The 21,308-nt window shown below is 40.3% G+C and overlaps 1 protein-coding gene across 1 annotated transcript in view; it reads right to left on the bottom strand.

The window, feature by feature from the left end:
* The window catches only part of LOC136358533 (hormonally up-regulated neu tumor-associated kinase-like), an 80,840-nt gene extending 64,801 nt beyond the window's left edge, over positions 1-16,039 (bottom strand). Inside the window, exons 1-7 of the mRNA XM_066314409.1 lie at positions 15,707-16,039; positions 14,466-14,758; positions 10,141-10,196; positions 8,864-9,002; positions 7,619-7,759; positions 5,354-5,488; positions 3,675-3,852 (exon numbers count right to left, since the gene is read on the bottom strand). Of these exons, the coding sequence (XP_066170506.1) occupies positions 3,675-3,852; positions 5,354-5,488; positions 7,619-7,759; positions 8,864-9,002; positions 10,141-10,196; positions 14,466-14,758; positions 15,707-16,039 (1,275 nt within the window). The remainder of the gene's footprint in view (positions 1-3,674; positions 3,853-5,353; positions 5,489-7,618; positions 7,760-8,863; positions 9,003-10,140; positions 10,197-14,465; positions 14,759-15,706) is intronic.
* Between the last annotated feature and the right edge of the window lie 5,269 nt (positions 16,040-21,308).

Below are 21,308 nucleotides of genomic sequence, written 5' to 3'. Positions count from 1 at the left end.
GATGCATACATTTGCAAGATCTGGAGAGCTGAAAGGAAATAATGTGATTTAAAGATGGATCACACACTGCTAGTAATAAATAGCAAATAGTTGGCTTTATACAGTATATAGAGAACATCTATCTATGCATTTTGAAATATCCTTGGCATAATTTATAACACAAATATCAAATACCCATGCTGTTGCGATTAAAGCTCTAGTAACATCAGGATCTCAAAAAAAAGATGAGTAAAAAGTGGGAAACTCTCCCTTTGCATTCAGCTAACAATCTTTACTGTTCTTCCTCAGTTTCAGCTCTCTGTGGCTGGGTGGTCGAAGAAGTGCATTTACAGCCTGCCAAAGAGGTGGTTGAATTTGGCCTCTTTTAGACCAAAGCAGAGAATCCTCCCCACAAGATAATCCCCTGCCAGCTGCCTCCTTCCAAGAGCCATGCCAGCGCAGCATGGGCCAGTCTCCAGGGAAGCTCTTGGCTCTGCCTCTGCCCAAAAACGTCATGCCACCCGTGTGGGGCTCCGCCTTGGGATCCAAGAGATGCATTCTTTTCTTTTCCCTATATCCTTCACATATGCTTAGGGCTAAGTTTTGCCATTGTGCAAGTATGTGCCATAAAGTAGCTTTAGCAGCAGAACAGGCCAGAGGATACTGGAAAAATAAGAGCATTGATTGAGTAAGAATGCCCAGCTTGATTTCTTAGTCAGCCTTCCTCTCTTTCTTCCCTGTTTTTGCCCAAATTCCAGCCTTGCTGGGAAATACGAATATTATTGAATGTTGGAGAAACGGGTATAAAATCATAGCGGTGATAGCCATGATTTGAAAGAGCTCCTGGGGAGGACTGATTGCATGGGTTAATTATGCAAAAGCTTGAATAAGAAACATTCAAATCTGCAAAAAGTTACAGAGACTAACTACTAGCAAAGAAAAATATTAATTTTCATAATAGAGAAGGATGTAAGAATGAATAGAGGGACAAAAACAAGAAACAAATTATGTAAAGTGATTATCTAGGGATAAAATAGTGAGTTTACCAACAGTCTTAGATAACAGATGATGTCCAAACTGTGCTAGTACCAGGCTTTGTGTTCATGAGTTTAAAGGTAGCATTTACAAACTTTGTGCTGATAGAAAAAGGGAAGCAAACTTTTAACAACATGAAAAGATAGTAAATTATCTGTTCTAATTTCCTAATTTGTATGTCTTAGTAACAGATATTGGAAGGTATTATTTGTGGTAGAACCCACTTTGCCAAATTTAGACATTTATCTGGTGCCTGTATTTCAAGTTATCAGCAAAGATGTCCTACTAAAAGTAATTTCCCTGTGCAACCATCAAAGGGAGATTCTGTCTGCAAATTTAAGAACTCCCTCATTGGTCATGTGAAAATTTGCAGATGAGCATGGTTTTGTGGTACAGAAGAAAGCGTGCAGAAGAAAGCTCTACACGCCTGGGAGTTATGGGGAGTTGTGATATGACACAATTGAATAGACCCCGGGGTGCATATCCAGTTTACTTGCTTAGATATGTCTCTGCTGGGTTTAGTCCAGCAAGGGAAGAGCAAAGTCCTGCTCCTGGGGAAGAGCCACCCCAGGCAATAGCATATGCTGGGATCACTGGGCTGGAAAGCAGCTGGAGGTTGAGCATCCCGGTCATCACCAGGTTGGCCATGAGTCAGCAGTGTGGCCCTGTTGCAGAGAAGGCTGATGGTATCCTGAGCTGCAACAGGAGTTGCCAGTGTTGCCAGCAGGTCAAGGGACGTGATGCTGCTCCTCTGCTCAGCACTGGTGAGGCCACACCTGGAATGCTGCATCTGGTTCCGCACTCCTCAGTAGGAGAGACATGGGCATGCTGTAGAGATCTGGGCCACAGAGGTGATTGAGAGACTGAAGCACACACAAGAGTTTCCCCCTGAACATCAAGGAACAATTTTTCACTGTGAGGGTGACCCAGCACAAGTTGCCCAGGGATGCTGGTGCTCATCCTGTCCAGGTATGGTTCTGGGCAACCTTCTCTAGGTGGCCCTGCTTGAGCAGGGAGGTTAGAGCAGATGGCTTCCAGAGATCCCTGCCAACCTCAGCCTGTCTGTGATGCTGTGATTTTGTGAAAGTCATCACTGTTTTGAGCTGGAAGCTGGTCAGATTATTTTGCATCAGTACTGGTTTGGGTTTAAACCTTTAACTGGAAAAATGTCAACACTGAGAAAGAAAATATCACTCACTCCTTCATTAAACCTCCCCTCTTTTCCTCCTTGCTCTACCAAAAGTTTCATTCTGCCTGAGAAATGTATTTACTAGGACTCCAAACCAGGTTCTTTTAGTGTTTTTAACTTACAGAGCTATTTTAAGGGTCTGTGCTTGAATTCAGTTTGAGTCTCTGCCTTAGGAGGGCATTTTGGATGTCAGGAGTGGCAGGAAGTATCACAGACCCTTAATCAGCCTGCAGCTTTATGTACATGATCACTTCCCTCTTCCACCTGAGCAGGATACTGAAAGAGGTCAAACATGACATGAAACACTGCCACTTGCCTGGAAGGCTAGATCTCTGTTGGCTGTAAATCAGCTTGATATCCAGTGGTATTAGAAAGCCGGTCAATAGCCTTCACAATAAGGGTCTTTTTGAGTGACTTATGATTTAGCAGATCCTACTTAAAATCATAATATGAAAAAATTTGCATATGTGAAGAAAAGCCTCCTCTCCCTAAGCATGCACACACACACTCTCCAACTCATATTTTTGAGTTATGGCTCTGTCTGCAGACACTGCACAGACTGTTGCGACCTTGGGGCTGTGTGCTGGCGTGGAGATCTGCATCTGCTCAAGCTCATCTGAATAGTTTCTAGAGGAGTCAACTGGACCTTCTCAAAATACAGCTTCTCCAGGGTGAAGGCTTTGAATGGGAGGCTAATCACTAATGTGTGTGTTTTTGTAGCTGAAACTTTTCCCATTGCACTTGTGTGTTAGAAGCTGGAATTTGGCTTCCTGTCTGCCTAGTTTCTGCCTAAAGCAAAATTTTTATGGTTGAGCTGTGAACCCCTTAGTGGAGACCGTTGTAAAAGAAAAGCTTACAGCCCTTTTGACTAATTGTGGCCTTACCAATGATTGCCATAATTTTTTGAATTTATTTTTAAAATGTTTGTCCCCTCTGATCTCACTCCACGTCCCTGAGTGAGCTGGAGCTGAAGTGTGAGAATAAGATACAGGGCTAAAAATATGAAAAAAAAAAGATGCTGGGAAAGGATTTTACAGCTTTCACAGCTTCCCACTCACCTCCCCAGACTTTGGATTAAACTCTCACAGACCAGTCAAAAAGGAAAGGAATGACGAGGTCACTGAGATGCTAATGCTCCTTTTCCCAATGGAAAAGTAATCTTATATGTAAAATAAAATAATTCTCAACGACATTACAACCAGGAGCTCATTTTAAAAATTCATTAGTCATAAAAAAAGGTATATTTGTCTCTGGGAATAAGAAAATCTCATAAATTAATCACCTCTGAGAATGCCAGAATGTAGGTTTCTCGAGACTGCACTTGGATCTGCAATTTCATAACCATTTTTTTAATGAATTTTCCCCCGTTCCTTGGATAACCACCTTTTTCATGTGTGCTACATAGCTGCTGCATTGTTCCTCATAAAAATCCAGGGAGCACTTTATGCCTCTTATGACCATAATATCTTACCTGAGCTCTTTTGCAGTCTTTCTGGTACCTGAGCAGTTTCTTCAGCAATAAGCAATAAGAAGACATGGCAGGAGACGGTCTGTTATTTATTAAACTGTTGATAACTTCTGAAAGACTGAACTCCATAATGTCTGTCATGTAGTTTAAAACGACAGGATTCAACACACTGGGGCAAAATCTGAAATATTAGGAAAAAGTCTTTTAATACAAATGATGTGACAGGGTACAATGTCAGAATTTACAATAAGCAGAGAATGCACTTCTTGTGATGCAGCTGGAGTTGGCTAAGTTGATTTTACAGGCAAATTATGATACACAGTTGTGCAATAATCTTCTCATCTGGCTGCGCTAACTTCACTGCTGGGCTGAGGCTCTGTTACTGCATCATTAAACATCCTATTGTTGATATAATTGATTACTCTGAAAGGACACCCACCAGGATTAAGCTTGAAAAATTAAAATATGGAAAACAGCATTTTCTCATTTTAATCAAGTGTGTCTACTTCAGTTCTCAGTACAGAAGCATCAAATGGATTAAAAGAGAGATAGTGTGTCTGCATGTACATAAGAAAGCCAGGAAAATCTTGAAGGATGAAAGAGAACTAAGGAACATACAGTAGGATTCTAATTTTTATATAATTCAGATTGTGAAATAAAACATGTTTTGTTATAAGGATAATTGTTTTACTCACGGGCTTCTGTGAGTAGTAGTGTCTAGCAAAGGCGTTATAGAAATCATCCTTAGCTTATGAGACTCCTGAGACATCTTTTCAAACTTCAGTATGAATGAGAACAGACACGTAAGGGAAGGAAGGAAGATGAAGGTAGGAGCAGTGGGAAATTCTCACAGAAACTGTATATAGATTTCTAACAGTTCTGGCTGTGACTGGCAGTGCATCACCCTGGTAGGAATACCTGCTAAGAGTCCTCTAGGTACCAATGCAGATGGTGCAGATTACATGGGCTAAATTTCTCTCTTTTTCAATTAGTCTGAAATATGGACCTATACAGACTAGTTTGGGAATAAAATATGTGACCCATTACCAGCTACTTCCAGCAGTGGGTATGATGTAAAAGGTCCATGGCCGAATTTAGACATTTAAAGACATGCAAAGTATGCTTTGCAGCCTCCCAATATGAAAGATGAATAACATCTTGAAAGTTGGCAACATTTATGTGAAGTGTTATACTGCACATATCGATTTCAAACATTTATAATAATCTTAAACCATAAAGTGCCTTGCTAAGAAAAAATGGAGACTAGTTAAGACCAGTTACAAAGATGGATGAGAGTAAAAATTATTAGAATAATAAGAACTTTGGTGTAATATAAAAATATTTCCTCAGGTGGGCATGTGAGACCTAGTTTTGTAGGAAAGGATTAGAAGCACACTGAAATTAGTGGCAGCTGTGAAGCATGTTAAGAACAAAATTATTGATACAATGGATATAAACAGTTCTATAAGGTGTTTCCTCTTAAATAATATCTACCCACAGAAGTGTTGATGTGGTGTTTTCTGAAGTAAAACTCTGTCATTTTGGAACAGCAAATAGTAGATAACAAAAATCTTCCAAAACAAACAAACAAATAAACAAAAAAAAAACCCTCCTAAAAACACTTCCACCCAAATCCCCTATCCTGAAATCCCAAGGCAGAAGACAGATATCAAAACTGTTACCTGTTCTCATAGGCAGCAGAATTCAGTATTTTCCTGCTGAAACCTTCATTCAACCATTTGTCTTTTATTGCTTCTTTGACTCCAGGCCTCTTAGCAGGGTCGGGCTCAAGTAAAGTTTGCATGAAGTGTACAGCTCTTGTCCAGTATTCCAACAAAATGGCTTGTTGGCTAGGAATATTTCACTATCTGACCACTGCATATTTTTCCTGCTTCTTGCCCTGGTTCTCAACATTGTAAGAGCCTCAGCTACAATTCAGTCTCTAGAGCTTTTCTCTGAATCTGTGGTCCTGTAGGGTGACCCTTTCCCCCCAAGAACGGTGGGCAGCAGTGGCCAAACCATGCTGAGATGCCTGCTAGGGACCTTTGGATGCTGCTGTAGATACAGTACTGGAACTCAGTTCCTAATTTGCTTGATTTACCCCATTGAATGCAGCCTGTGACACTGGCAGTAACCTCAGCATTGTGCTCACTCAGCATTTGATCAGGCCTCTGAGAAGGAGCACTTCTGTGCCAGCTGACTACACAGGAGTAATGTTCGTCACCCAAAGAAACCAACTGCATGGATAAAAGTCTCTGTAATGAGGGATGGAGACGGACTCCTGTGCTTGCTTATATTCTTTGGTTGGGACAGAGAGCTCATCCAGTTCCTGGATGTCAATCACTCAGCCCCAACATTGCATAAAGTCCCTTTCCTTCTCTCTTTTTTTTTTTTTTTTTTTGGTCTTGGGAAAACTTTTTTGAATTCTTCCATATTCCTTTGGGAAGTTTTGAAATGAAAAAAAAAAAAAAAAAAGGCAAGTGAGCATTAAACTGGAAACATATTGCTCCTTTCACTTGTAATCTCCTTCAGAAAAATTTAGATCTAAAGTATGCAAAGCCAGTTTATTACTGCTCTCTCACTGAATTCCCAGTGGGCAAGAGAACAATAGAGTTATCCACAATCTTCCACTAACTGTGTGGGCTTTGTAGAAAGGCAGAGATAATGCATTTATTAGTAGAAGCTATAACAGTAACATAAATAAGAAAAATTAGAAATATAATAATTATAGCTATGGAGGGATTCTACAAAAATGCAGCTGCTACCTAGCAACTGAACTCCAAAGAAAGAGAAATGAGAGACTAATGCACAGACATTCTTGACAGCTATGGTAGATATCCTTATTCCATTTACTGGGGGAGAAAAAGAAATTGAATCATCACATTATCTTAATACCCCAGACTAGATCCATCTAGCTTGGTCTGGAACTGTCTGCTGCACCCCAATGCTTGGCTGCAGGCAGTTGCTGAAGCTAATGCTGGTTCCTAGGATCATTCTTGCCTGACATCATCACCACACTCCTCAAAACCATGGGGAGATCTGAGCTGTTGCTGGTGGACAGCTGGGCAAAACCTGTCTCACTCTGCTCTGCTTTCCAACTTGGTCAGTGAAGATGTACCAGGATGTGTCATAACAGCTGTCAGAAGGGGCCTAAGCCTGTGATGGTCAACAGACAGGGTGCTACTCCAGGTGGACAAGAAACAAGGATTAAAGCCAGAGGTGTGTAAAAATCATTGTGAAACAGCAGAATTTTGAACTTTGAGGAAGTAAACCTTGTACTGCTAACTGTGAGTGTATGCACACCAGCATGAATTCTGGGGTTTAGAGCCATAGATTCTAATTCAGGCTAGAATTTTTGAGAACTGTCATTCTCAGTTGTCCCAAAAATGTTTCACTGACTGTGCCTCATTAAAGATTGTCAGTAAAATTAATTGAAAAATGCTGCATTTCAGTTCTTTCTCATGAAAAAAATGAACAGACTCTTCACAAAAATAGCCCTCCTGTGCCTTTAATAATCTCAGTGTTGCAGAGTCTCTCGGTAGCCAAAAGATAAGGTCTCCAGGAAAAAAATATCTAAGGTTTAGATAACTTATTTGTGGGAAAAAACAGGAAAGAATGCCTGCCTCTGACACACAGCATGGAACATACTAAACATGGCAGTGCTCTCGTTTATTGCAGAGCTGCTCCACTTATGTGAAAGAAATGTACATTTTATTCCCCCTGTAAATAAGAACCAATAATAATGGTCTTTTGAAAAGACAACAATGTTATTTTTCTTGTAGCCTGAAATAAAGTGATACTGCCACAACCTCAAAAGAGTTATTTTTAAATGCAAACAAAGCAACTAGAAAAGGTACATCTTAATTTCCAGAATACTGTGTTATTGATAAATTCACATAATTACATGGGTTAAAACTTTTTTTTGCATTGGTATTCCTTATAAAAACTGAAGTGCTTTACCGGGGGAAATATCTGATGGAATAGGGCTGATTTCTCCAATTAACATCTTTTGATGTAGTTGCTTGATATTAAAAGGTTCCACGGTGAAGGGCAATGTGCCAGTTAGCATAGCAAACATGCTCACACCTCTGTCAAAAGAAAAGACAAACATCAGAGCTCCATATAATGCTAATAAACACTTATTTAAAAATCTCACAAAGCTATGAGTCAGTTTTCAGAGAGTTGCCTTCAGCATCACAAATGAGGTTACAAATTACCTCTAAGCAGAAATTTGTACTGAGTACACATCTTACGCCTTTTTTTTTCTTGGTGTAAATGCCATTTTATCTAGAAAAGAATGTTGTGGGAAATGTGCATAAAATAGAGTGTACAGTGAGTGACGGGCAAGCCTGCAGTGTTGAAAGTGGAGACCTGCTGTTTATTTTAAAAATAAGCTAATTGGAGTGACAGCGTAATGTACCCAGCCCATCAGAATAAAGCATTTTCGTTTGCAGCCTGAGTGACAACATGGAACTGGGACTGATGCAATAGATCTTGTTCCAAATAGTAATTCAGTTCTTCTTGCTTTGCTCAGATTGCTAAATTAGGTGTGACTTATGCCTAGAAGGCTTTCGTTTGGTTACAGCTTGCTGTTGGCTAAAGACTTAAAACTTTAACTCTTGTGAAAGACTAACAGTCTGCTAGCAGCAATCAGCAAACTTTGTGAAGGTTTGCCATTCAGTCTGGAAAAGTACCAACATTTGGAAAACTTGCTTAGCTGTCCTGAGTTTGTGAGCAGGGAGGCTTCCTTGAACACTCTCCATGGTACTTCCTTGCTCCAGCTGAACTGCACCACAACAGCTCTCATCTTCACCACAGAACGAATCATTGAACCATAGAATGGCCTGGAAGGAATCTTAAAGATCATGCAGTTTCAATCCTCCTGCTGAAGGCAGTGACACCTTTCTCTAGACCAGGTTGCTCAGACCTCCCTTCTCTACTGAGCTCAGCAGAAACAATAATTTCAGGATTTCAGGCAACTGTAATTCGGTTGACTTGTTGATACATTAGTGCAGATGATATCGGTGAAACAAATCTGTGATGTGCTCAACTATGATTTTTTTTCCCCGATATATCCCTGCTTTTGCCTTTTATGCCCCAAAACTGAATGCCACCAACCCATTTATATCAGTCTTGTCTAAACCAATTAGTGCTGAGGGTGTTTCAGTAAGTACCTTTTCAGATCTACTTACATGGACCAGACATCTACCTTTGGACCATATTTCTTATGAGCAAGGAGTTCTGGGGCAGCATAAGCTGGGCTTCCACACTGGGTGTGTAACAGCTCCTGGGAGAGGCCCTCGAACCTTGCAGTATTGCTCAGTCCAAAATCTAATGGTCACAAAGCCAAAGGCAAAGAAGTTTTAGTCTCTTTTCAAATTACTTTAACTTTACCAATATCTGAAAGTAGAAGAAAGAAAAAAACAGCAGCTGGTTGTAGCATCTATTGATGTCTCAGCTGTAGATGCCAATTTGGGTTTGAATAAACATGCCATGAATTAGCAGGGGACTTACAATGAATTCACCCAGCCATGGACCTGGCTTGGTTGATTCTGGTTTAATTATTTTGGTTTGCCTCTGCTGACTGCATGAGCTTAACAACACAGCCACATTAGCATGGCTTAATGAGCTATGACATTGGGCTCAGCTCTGTGTGCTTTAGCCCATGGTAAATGTGGGGAGAAAAGTGTTACCTTAAGCCTTTTTCTCTGTGTATGTGCATGTGTGCAAGAGAGAGGAAAGAGAAAGGCCTGATTGTAAAGGACTGGCTGGCTATAAAACAGGGGTGAAGAGTTGGTGCCTTTTTTTCTCAGAGGTGTTAAGCTTTTAAAAGTTTGGGAAACACTGGGTTAAACATGTGGCTTCTCTAAGATTTAGCATTCCTTGTGGGGATTTTTCTGTGAGGTTTCCATAGAATAAAATTAATGTTTCTCTGAGCTGTGTTAACTGCTTGGTGCAAATTCTCTCATTTTTATAAATGTTTGCTTCACAGCCCTAGCAAGATTTCTGTTAGTGACCAAAAGACTCTCTCTCTCTCTCTTTTTTTTTTTTTTTTTTTTTTAACACATACCAAATGATGAGGTCTCTAGATGAACTAACGACTCAACAGATACTAATGTGTCATACCTGTGTTTCTCTCCAGAAGATTTATTTCTTTGTCTACAAATCACTTCTGCTGGGAACAGCCTTCTACACATGAAAGCTATAATTGTTTCTTGGTTCACCAGCAATACACAAGGGAAAACAATAGGCAAAATTGTTTTCCTTGTTCTCTTAAAAATATGTTTCAGTAAAAGTTCAAATAAACAAGCTTAGTTATACTTCATAACTTGAATTTATTTTAAAAGTTCAAGTATGTTAATTGAATAATCACAAGCTCACTCATCAAGTATGGTATTTGAACACTAGCTGAAGCTGCACACACACAACAAAAGCAGAAAACATGCCTCACAGATACCAGTACACCTACCAATGATTTTAATGTTGTTGTTCTCATCAAGAAGAAAATTTTCTATCTTTAGGTCCCTGGAATTAAGACAAAAAACAAACTTTAGGATGCCTGATGTCCCAGCTAAACATTTGCAGATAGTTTTTGGTAAAATTTAATTGAAATTATAACCGTAATTCTGCCAAGCCCTGCCTACAATTCAACAAGATCCTTATTCCTTCCTGAAGTTTTCAGTCAGGAAAATGGAAACTATCTGTTCAGGGGATATTTTATGAACATACATTTTAAATAAAGTATTAATTTTAGGAATCATCTATTCTGATCTAGACTTTTTTAAAAATTGATTACATTTCTTTCTTCTTTTGAGTAAAAAAAGTTGCACATACTGTACCAGAGTTCTTTTGGCTTTTTGATGCACTGAACATTGTTGAATATTTCTGATTCCTTTTCAAGTAAATCGTGCTTGGGAAATATGAAGGATGAGAGGGGAACTGGAAAGTGAGTTTTGCCTTGCTTGTAAAAGAGGGGAGATGTTCTAAAGCTGTGTTGGAGACAGCTGCCCTGAAAGTGGAGACATCTTCAGTGATGTTTGTGTAAACAGGATCAGCCAGTATCGGCCACTGCCTGCCAGGAGGATGTAATTCAAGCTGCAAGAAATATGCTGGCTCAGGTACTTGTGTGAACATTTACATATTTCCAAATTAAAAGCAACATCCAGAATAATGCCTCTCTGTGGGGAGTGTCTGAAGAGGCCACTGAAATATTTTTCGTGAGGAAGGAGTCCTCAGCCGGTGTAATTTCAGAGTTGGGAGCCAGTTGAACAGCCTGTGATGCTTTGCTAAGTCCTTGATTTCCTTCCCACCTGATCTGAAGTTGTAACGTGCTTTTGTCAGCTCTTGTAGAGACTTTGGAGGACAAACCAGAAGGAAGCATGGAACAAGGGCTGGGTAGACTGGCACTGCTTGAACAGCACTACATTGCTGCAGGAGATCAAGCCTGGAGGTGGTCATGATGAGTGGGTTTTGGGGACCCACCCATCATGACTTTTAACTCTGTGGCTCTGGATGGGAGACCATTGCATTCAAAACCCTCTGCTGCCCCAGGCTGAGAATGGGAATGGGGATGGTTTTAATGATCTCTCTTTAATAAGTTTTAATTTGAATAGTATGTTTTTTGGAGTGGCAAATTAGCCAGTGCCTAAAAGCTGGGAGGTAGATTTAAGGTAAGTTTGTTCATAGCCTGCCTGTGTCATAACCCTATGAAACCCTAGCAGTGAAATGCTGCAGTTTAAAGCTATTTGTGTTTTGGGGTACTGCAAATCTGACATTTCTATCAGATTTTGTACCACACAGTGCACTCTGATGACGTTTACTCACGGCCACTAAATAATGTTATGTTGGATTGCTACAACTGCTCTTCTATGGGCTGAGCTTACTGCTCACAGGGTTAATACAAATGTAGACTTTCTTGCCTGAAAAACCTGATAATGGTCACTATGAATGTTTACATAATGTCAGAAGTTATCTTGCATCAAAGATACACCATGTTCTATTTTTCCCCAAAGGAAACTTTCCTAGGAATGTTGTAAATTTAAGCAGCACCATGATTTTTTTTTCCTCCTCATTCCCATGGGGACTTCAGAGAGAGAGAGTCTAGAGGGCAGCTTGTGATGTTTCTCCAGGACTCTGGTTCAGTAGGGATTCAAAGGGATATATAACATTTTTATATGCGGGAAGGGAAAATATCCAGGAAAAGCAGCCAGGAAAAATTAGGAACTGTACAAACAAGTAAGTTACCGTCACCTGGCAAGCGCCAGCGGTAGGGGTTGGTGGCTGACTGTGCTCGCGCTACCCCAGTCCAGTTGGAAGGCAATGGGATTTAGCTTACACGTCTTTATTTGAGGTTTCTAAGCTCAGATGCATTACCTCACCACTTGGCCATGTCCAGAGCAGGCAGAGGGATAGTAAGCAGAACTCAGCTGATGAGTGTTAGCTTGTGGAGCTGTTGAGCCAGTTCATGTGCCTGAGCCTTCTTATATCTGGCACAGTAAAATGCTGGGAGTCAATGCTCCATCTTCTGGGTCACTTTAGCAACTGTGACAAAAGATCAGCCATGGTCTTACATGGACAAGAAAGGTTGACCTTTACTCTGAAATGTGGACTCAATTTAATGGGTAAGAATTTGTTGCATCAGTGCTGATTTTAGTGATGAATTGAAGAAGCAAAGGTTAAGACACCAAATAGCTGTCTGAACATAGTGTCAAATTTCTCTGGAGATATATCAATTTGGACTAAAACCAGCTACAAATTTGGCCAGTTTTTCATCAAGTATATTGATAAGACAGTAGAAAATACTGTTTTTCTCAGATACATGAAGGGTTAAAAATCAGGAATACCCATAAGAGACACTTTTGAGAAGAGTAAATTTAATGAGCATATTCCTAAGTGATAATCTTAGGGATGAGACCTTACAATCAGCAGACACCTCAATTCTTGGTGTAGACCCGAGAACTGGCACACAATTATCCATCTCATGAACTCATAATGGGTGTCATACTACCAGGATCCTGCCCATGGATCAGCAGTTGTTCCCAACAGGCAACTTGGGAACCCTCCTTCCCTTGTGTTAAAGCAATGCAAGGAGCTGAGCATCAGGAGTGCTTAGATGGGAAAACCAGACTGGATTTGTGAGATAACTTTCCTACTTCTCTGCGTCTTTCTGGAAACATTGATGCCTTCTTTTCAGAAGAGGATACACCCACAATTATCCTTGTTGGTTTAACCTCTGCAGCGAGTTGTGATAAATCACTGCAGCTGGAGCTGAGCAGGGAAGCCGTTCCAGATCCTTCCCAGTCTGCTGCTGGTAAGAGGTCAAGGCCACAGCTCTGAATGTCAAAGCTAGCAGCAGGTCACGAGTTGAAGTACTGCTGACTGAGCCTACACCTGTGACTGGGCTCCTGCCAGACCCATGCAACTTCATAAACCCTATGACAAAGCTCTGGAGAGCCAGGAATGAATTTTCCTTTGGTAAGGGCAGTCTGATAGTAAATCAAGTCATCAGAGGAGCTCACACGACTTTGTACCTGCCTAGTCTCAGGGTGTGCAGCAAAAGTCTTCTCTCTCACAAAGCTTTTCCAGCAAAGCATGAACAACAGAAAAAGTAGGGCAAGAAGTCAGGCTATTCTCCAGCTCACTGTGAAGAATTATTCCAAACAAAAAGATGGGAACAGGACTTGAGAAAGTAATGGCAAATGTTGTCATGAGAGGAACATAAACATCATGATTGTGAGCATTGAAAATATGCTGTAAAATAGATTTGTTAGGGAACCAGCAAGGCAGGGATGTCAATGAACTAAATGGGTGAAGCCCCTTGGGTTTGTTTTCTGGTGTTTTTTGTTGTTGGTGGTGGTGGTTTAAATTCTCTTGGTTGGATACTATTTCTTTCTTGACCATTCCTTTTTAGTTGACAAATGCAATATAATGAAGTGCTGGATTGCAAGCATTTTGAGTCACAAAGCACTTGTAAATGCTGAGACATCACATTCACAGCTTATTTGTTTCATGGTTGCTGTAACGATGGAGTCAATTGGATTACTTTTTAGGTCTTGTAGGCTTTCTTGGTGAGTGCACTTACCATTTAAAATTAAGAATCTGATTGACTGTGAATCATTAAGTAAAACAGAAAAACGATGGGAAAAACTGCATCTTGCCTATTCTTTCAGCTAAAATGGAAGACTTATTCTGCTGCTCTTGGCAGCAGATCCCTGATAGAGGAGAAGATCAGGTCTCCTTGCATGGGCTGCTGAGGTTCCTCTAGCAGTGACTGAAGTAATGATCTGTTCTCGTAATGCAAAAGCCAACATGGAGAGTTATGAACCAGTCGCAGACCCAGATCTGCAGCACATGTCCTCTTGACAGCCAGTGGGCTGTGATTCCTTGGATTTCTGGTCTGAGTGACATATGGTTATTTCAATATTTTGTGGCTAACCAAAGGACAACAATATTTATATGCATAGCCACATTGAAATATTCGAGTTAGATACACATTTGTCATGAACTAATTCTGAGACAATTGTGGCAAAGTATTGGTTTGTTGTGCTCATCATGTCTTGTCCCAGGCATAAGTATCTTTTCTACTTTACTGCCCAAGGAGTTCATAACAACGCATAGCAGTACTAACCACTTCTGAGAATAAAGTATTTTATTAATATGAGCTGAGAGAACATCGTCTTCTTTGTAATCCCTGTTTTAACGATGGAAAAATAAAGAAATGCTCTTGTGGAAAAAGAGCACTATGTTCTTGCATGTTTCCTCTTCTTACTGTTTGAAAGAGGAGAAACACCTTACCTGTGAACAATCCCCTGGCAATGCAGGTGCTCTACTGCAGACAGAATTTGCCTGGTGTATCTCTTTACTTCCTGTTCCACCAGCCTCTTTTTGTCACAAATTCTGTCCAGGAGGTCCCCACCGAGGCACAGCTCCATCACCATGTAATAGGAGTTGTCAGTCTCCAAGGTCTCATATAGCTGAACAATGTTGGGGTGCTTAATCATCTGGTGTATCCATGGTTCACGCTTCATGTTTTTTAAAACGTAGTCATCCTGCTTGGCTTTCCTCTTGTCAATGACTTTTATGGCTACCTAAATGTCAGGATATTTGCAAATTAGCAACAAGCTTTGCAACAAGGATTAGTTTTCAGGAGGATATGGAGTAAAAAGACATGGGGGAGAGGCTTTTTCTGACATGGTGTTGATAATCAGAATCACAGAGGGAGATGTTCCCAATGGAAGAATGTGCTATTTATTTCTCTTGAAGGCCAAAACAAGGAGGTTGAAGTCTGTCATACCTGTCATTCTTATTGCATTAATAAAGATGCATATATGAAATATTCTGAAACGCAAAAAAAAACCCTTCATGATTGACTTGTAACTGCATCTGAAACGTACTACATTTTTTTTTAACATGCTCCCTTCTGACTTAGGCTAATAGCCATTCCAGATACTGGCTATTATGGGCTGGGATTGGACTCTGCAGTCTGGGGAGCTAGACAGACAGTGCAGCTACTAAAGCCACAAGAAAAGTAAAAATCAAAAAGTCACTTGACAGTAACCCACTTTTCCACACTTGTGTCTAGAGGTGTGTTATTTTAGCCCAAAAGAGCTGGATATAACTTATGCTGTCTGTGTCCTTCCATATAAATATTTGCTGTTGGAATGATTGGCTTTTCACTCAGTGTTATCCATAACTTTAAAGGCAAGATGCACAGCACTAATTGCTCAATGAGAATTATTAGGCAAAGCAGATTTGAAATTGTCTTTGTGCCATCACCCTTTTCTCTTTCATCAGGAGGATATCTTTGTTTTCTATATTTTATAATTGTTGCACTCAATATGTATTCATACATGTAATTGATTATGCATAAACAATAAACTGAATTTATGAGGTTAATTTACGAGGATAAGGTTCAGAGGATAATTAAGTGAGTGGATTGTGGTTTTCAGATTAAAGAATCTGAAATTTTCAGCAGTAAAATAGTGTGAGGTTACTTGCAATTCCTAGTGCATGTTACCCTCTTCTAATGATCTTACCTTCTCCCCTGTGGGGATGTGCAGTCCCTCCATCACCTTGGCAAAGGAGCCCTTGTTGATCATTTTGCCTACTAGGTAATTCCCAACTTGTTTGGAGTGAGGGAAAGTCTTCCCAGTCTCTTGGGGCATCTTGTTAAAAAAAGTAGGTATTTTTACATCCTTTAAGTTTTTCTCCCATTCTGGTAATCTCTCATCCCAGTTGCCAGTATCTGTCATTTTGTCATCCAAGCCTGCTCTCATTGCCATGGGCATCCCTGGAGAGCTGGACTTGTACTGATATTTTCCAGGTGTAGTTTCTGATTCATGGCAGATCCAGGCATTACGTCTGAACATCTCGTGCAAGTGCCATCCTGCTGATCACAGAGCAACTCATCCTTTTCCTCTGAGACTCCAAGTTTGTCAAGTGATCCCTAGTTTGGGCACACAGATCTGCTCAAGCAGAACCAAGTGGTGGAATGTTAACCTAACCTGATATGTGATGCCAGTTAATGCCCCAGAGCTGTCAAGTCAGGTGACACATAATCCCAGCCCTAGCCTGGAATATAAGGCTCTCTTCCTCCTACAAATGTTCCCTAAACACATGTTCAGGGCAAACTAAACTGTGTCATAATTTTCCTGGCACTCACTTGGCTGGTGTGCAAGGACACAAGTTTACTCTAAAAACACTGTGGTAGCATGAATGCAAAGCTGAGTTATGTACCTGATGCTGCACAAGCATTTATATATTTGCTGTGTAAAACATATAATCATTTATGCACTTGTAGCACATTTAAGTACAGGTCTGACTCCAGGTTGCACAGAGGTATTTTGTGTTTCATAGGATGTAATTCTTGTTCTCTGTCCAGTGGGGACTCTGTATGTCTGTGTGTATATGTGTGTGTGAGCTTTTTCCTCTGAACAACAACGACTGATTAAAAAAAAAAACAACAAAAAAAGAGGCTTTTTCTTTCCTACAGCTGTTGTCTATCTGTATCTGTCTTCATAGCCTGGGTTCTTTCCAAAATCATGGAGAGAGAAAAGAGCTTTTCCAAAGACTGCTTTCACATACCTGCTATTTGAGATGGGAGTTGCCATCTCTCTCCACTGATTACAATGCTTGGGACCCAAAGCCCTTCCCAGAACTTACTGCGATGACAAATCCTTTCTCCACCCTTCATCACTTGGAGCTGAAAAATAAGCAGTGTCCTGCTTGCCTGATTTGACTTGTGAAGCTCACTAAGGGCAAAAGTTTCCCAGGATGAGTGAAAATTAGAAGGAATTAAAAATAAAAAGTGTTTATACTCCCAAATGGATTTACTGTTTGCTTTGCAGTTCAAACTCTCCTGGGTGAGCTCAGTGCATCGCCATCTGTATGCAGCTGCTTGCAGGCACAGGGCAAACCCTTGTCTTTTAGTGTCTAACTAAAAGATAAAGTCCCACTAGTTTGAATGGGTTGTCACACTTTGAAATATATCTGTTTCTCCCTTGGAATGGGACCTAGGATGCTTTTAGCTATTCATTACAGAAATCCTGAAACAAATGAGACTTTTCTTAAGGAAAGAATGAGGAAAATTCTCTGATTTGTGCTTACTATTTGTTCTGACTCTTTCCTGTCTTCCTAAATCACTGCTCCTACTAAAATCTGGACAATAAAAGTGAGGGGAACCACTGTATAGAACAGAAACTCCATGTTTCTGGCATATTTCAGAAGAAAGGAAAAAACCTCATAAAAATATAACAAACATGTAAAGCATGATAGCTAGCTAACTTAACTATTGCGATTTTTGGGGAAAGTCCCAGCCCAACACCTTTAAAAATGTTGAAATCAAAAAGCTTCCAAATACCTTTCAAAGTCTGGGGTTTGTTTTGGCATGGGGGAGGATTTTAAAAAGGGGAGTAGGGCAGAAGGAGCATAAGAGAGTCTATCTCTCTCTTTGGGAGTCAATGGCTATTGATCACAAGCCAAATGAAGCTGAAATGCTGGATGAGAAGAGTGCTGGTTGTGTCTCTGCTCTGTGGTTCAGCTCTCATGTGATGTGCTGCAATGGAACACGAAAAAGGTGTGAGGAAAGACCAAACCAATCAGATCTCTGACAGAAGAAAGATGCCAGTAAGGAATAATCTCCAGCAAGGAGGAGGAAAAAGGAAGGAATGACCTTCTGAAGGAATGTTCATAGAAGGAATGACAACGTTAGTGGCTTCAATAAACAGCCTTCCTCCCCAAACAAGCCCTGGGGAGTAACCACCTTGCATTCATTTGGGGGTGTGGTAAGAGGGGAAACAGCTCTGCTTCCCCGAGAAATGAAACAAACCAAAGCAACAAACCTGCAGATATGAGTAAGGGCTACAGTCTTGCTATCAACAAATGAAAACAAAAAAAGTTTTGTATAAATTGGAGACTAGCTCCATATTTAGGAAGAAAACTTTTACTTTATGACTTCATGTCCTTACTGCCTTCTGTGGAAACAGAAGAGTGTTTCTCATGGTACCTGTGCTACTGATCCAAAACACATGAGGCCATCTGGGTGCAAAAGGCCACTTTATGTTGATTCCAGGCTTGTTAAACAGCCTCATTTGGTTCAGAAGAAATTAAACAGCACAAGCAGGAATTTATCACTTTGCAGCCACCATCTTGGATTTCCTACTGTCAAGCAAAATCCTACCTGCAGCTCTTTCCAAATCTCTTCTTGTTTTACATCAGAAATCAGGAAAAGTGCTCCTGGCTTCTGGATTTTGCTATTGCAGGATGGAGCCTTGGCTTGATGAAAGGTTGGGGTTTATTTCTTGGAGGAATTCTTTTTGAAGTCCTAATTTATACTCTTGTGAATACTGCCAGTTTTGTAAGATCTAGTGTGAGATCTTTTGATCTTTCAAAAGGGCCAAAAAGTCAGATTCTTAGAGCTGTAAAGTCTCTCTGAATCGACTGAAGAGTTGCCCCAAAACCTAGATTTTTGGGATTGCAGAGCATACGCCCCACATAGAGATGTACTTTCCAGAGGTAAACTTGGCGGAGTCTGTGTTGCTGCATCGGAGAGATGTTGAAGTGGGCTGGGAAACGAGGCTCATTAGTCAGGGGGTAGCATCCCACTGGAGACAGGTCTGGTTAACTGGGAGACAGCATCCTGCTCACAGGACAAACTCAGCCTCTCCTGGATCAACACTGTCATGGAGATGTCCCAGCATGTGCAGAACTAACATGAGCATCACTTTTCCAAGAGTGGTGCACACAATTTCTTTGTTGCTTTGCCAATGCTTCCCACTTCTTGTCTTCCTACTCTCCCACTAACTGGTGCTGTCTGCTGCTTGAGGTATTAATGGTGCTGGCTTAGGTCCTGAGCTTGGCCCACTGTGAAGGTCTTGAAAGTTGTGAACAGTTCATATTTCCATGCGGCTTAGGTTACCTGGCTGTAGGATGTAGGCTCAGCAGCTTCTTATAAGACTGAAAGCTTTTCAGGTTTTGCGCTGAGAAGTGGGGATTTCCTTTACTGAGAAGGAAATCCAAGATGGTGGCATCTAAATGTGGTGAATGGAGAAAATAAAGGGGGAAAATTGGTTTGAAGACATAGTAGGAGGAATTTAATCTAAATAGCAACTGCACAGTCTGTATTGTAATAACTCTTAGATCCTGGAACCACTTCAGTCAGTGTTTTATAATGTACCTAAGATATGCCCTTATTGCACTGTAACACCTGCCATATTGTAAGTTATTTCTGACTTCTCATACACTTTTTGGCAGCCATGGGGTTTACTTTAGAAGTTACTGCATGTGCAAGTTCAGCAGCTTTTCTGCAGGATTTACTTACTGCCATGTGTTAAGGAGTTAAGAAAGCATGCACTCAAGGGCAGGTCACACTCTCCTCCCAGAATGGAGTAAATCAGGGATTGCTCTCTTTGAGAGTCCTAGGACTTCCTTAGTCAAAGAAGTGTCTGTTCTTCACCACAAGAAGACCAGTGAAATCAGAAACATATGGTCTGTTATTTTCTCTGTATCAATCTGGTCCAGAATTCACACAAGTGAATGGGAATATTTCTTTTGTCTTCAGGGCTTGGATTGGGCTCTTAAAGTGCAAAAGACTGTTCTCCATAATATATTAAATTTTAGTTCATGTAAGAGTATTTCCAAGATGTCACTTTTGAACATATTTCACTCACGCCATCCATACCACCACTAAATTTACACCTGATTCTGTATGGATTCCTTAGGCTAGTGGTTAAATTTAAAGATGAATAGGTTAGCTTTGTAGATAGTCCTTGTCTTCTTCAATGCAATACATGCTTAGCAGCTTTACAAAAATTTTGTCATGTATGTTGATACTTCTTTTAAGGTCATGTTCCATTTCTAGGAAAGAAATCTTGCACATTTCATTAATTGTCCTTGAGTACTGGCTCATGGTATATTTTAAATGAACTATTTAGATGAATGTATGCCAGACACAAACTATTTATGTCAGACATTATTTTCTCCAAGTGTGGGTGTCTGTTTTTCAAACAAAGTGACAACTTTGGTCTAGTAATCCTCACTTTATTCCTTGTTTTACTCATTTAATTATAGACTGATGAAGGGAAGGACCAATTATCATGCATTCAGAAATGGGGTATTGCTACGGTTATTTACTTTTTGACCTGTGGTGTTTCCATCTGATTTTGGTGGAATAAAGTTCAAGAATAAGACACCTTAACTTGATGTTTTACAGTTAGGTGTTCTCATGGGGGCCAGTAAATGGGGTCTGTTGGTTGAGTTTAGGCATTTAGTGGTGTTTGAACTGCCCACAGATATCCTGTCAGCTATCAGATTCTGCTTAAGATAGACGTAGTTATCCACAGAGTCCCATGCCACATCTGCCAGCCCCAGGGGGGTGTCTTGGATACCATGCAGTGTCTCAAGTGATGCCAGACAGCTATTTTAGACAATGGAACTGATCTTTTTGTGCCAAGATAGGGATGAGATTAATCACTGTTGAGGCTTCTCCAAATGTACTAGGATCTCAAAGGACTACAGCAGGAGCTCTGAGCCTCTTTTTGCATGTAGGAATTTCTGTGTAGGAAATTTGATTTCAGACAGTAACCACTCCTCAGCGTGCTAAGTGTGTGTGTGTGTGTGTGAAGATAATCCCTTGCCCTTGATAACCTGCTGATTTAAAGGTGGATTTTATCACTGTAGCATCATGAAGTTTCACATTTTATGATTGTCAGCAGCTTGATGACTTCAGAAGATGAAGTTGTAATGCTGGGGCTATTCACTGATGAGATAAATTCAGATCTCATTATTACCTTTCTCCATTAATGTCTTTTGGAACGGGATAGCTATGTTCCTTTTTTTTTTTTTTTTTTTTTTTTTTTGTGAGTTTGTCTTCATTGAACTCAGGGGAAATCAACAGTATCAAACTGTAACTCCTAATGAACTGAACTTAGAATGAACTCTCTTTCTTTGGTCAGTTTTTGTTGCTTGTTTTATATTTGCTTTACTGCTCTGAATATAAGAAAGTGATACTATAATTGTCTGGAGCCTGTTCTAATCAGCTATTTTTTTCTCCTTTAAAACTTTTGGTATAGACCTAATATTGTCCTTGCAAGTAAATGAAAAACTACCTCTCACTAAAATGGGAGTAGAATCATGACAATA

Source organism: Sylvia atricapilla, chromosome 3 (assembly GCF_009819655.1).
Source record: "Sylvia atricapilla isolate bSylAtr1 chromosome 3, bSylAtr1.pri, whole genome shotgun sequence".
Classification (NCBI taxonomy): Eukaryota; Metazoa; Chordata; class Aves; order Passeriformes; family Sylviidae; genus Sylvia; species Sylvia atricapilla.
The sequence above is the reverse complement of the archived record's forward strand: the minus strand, read 5'-3'. Positions and strand labels throughout refer to the sequence as shown.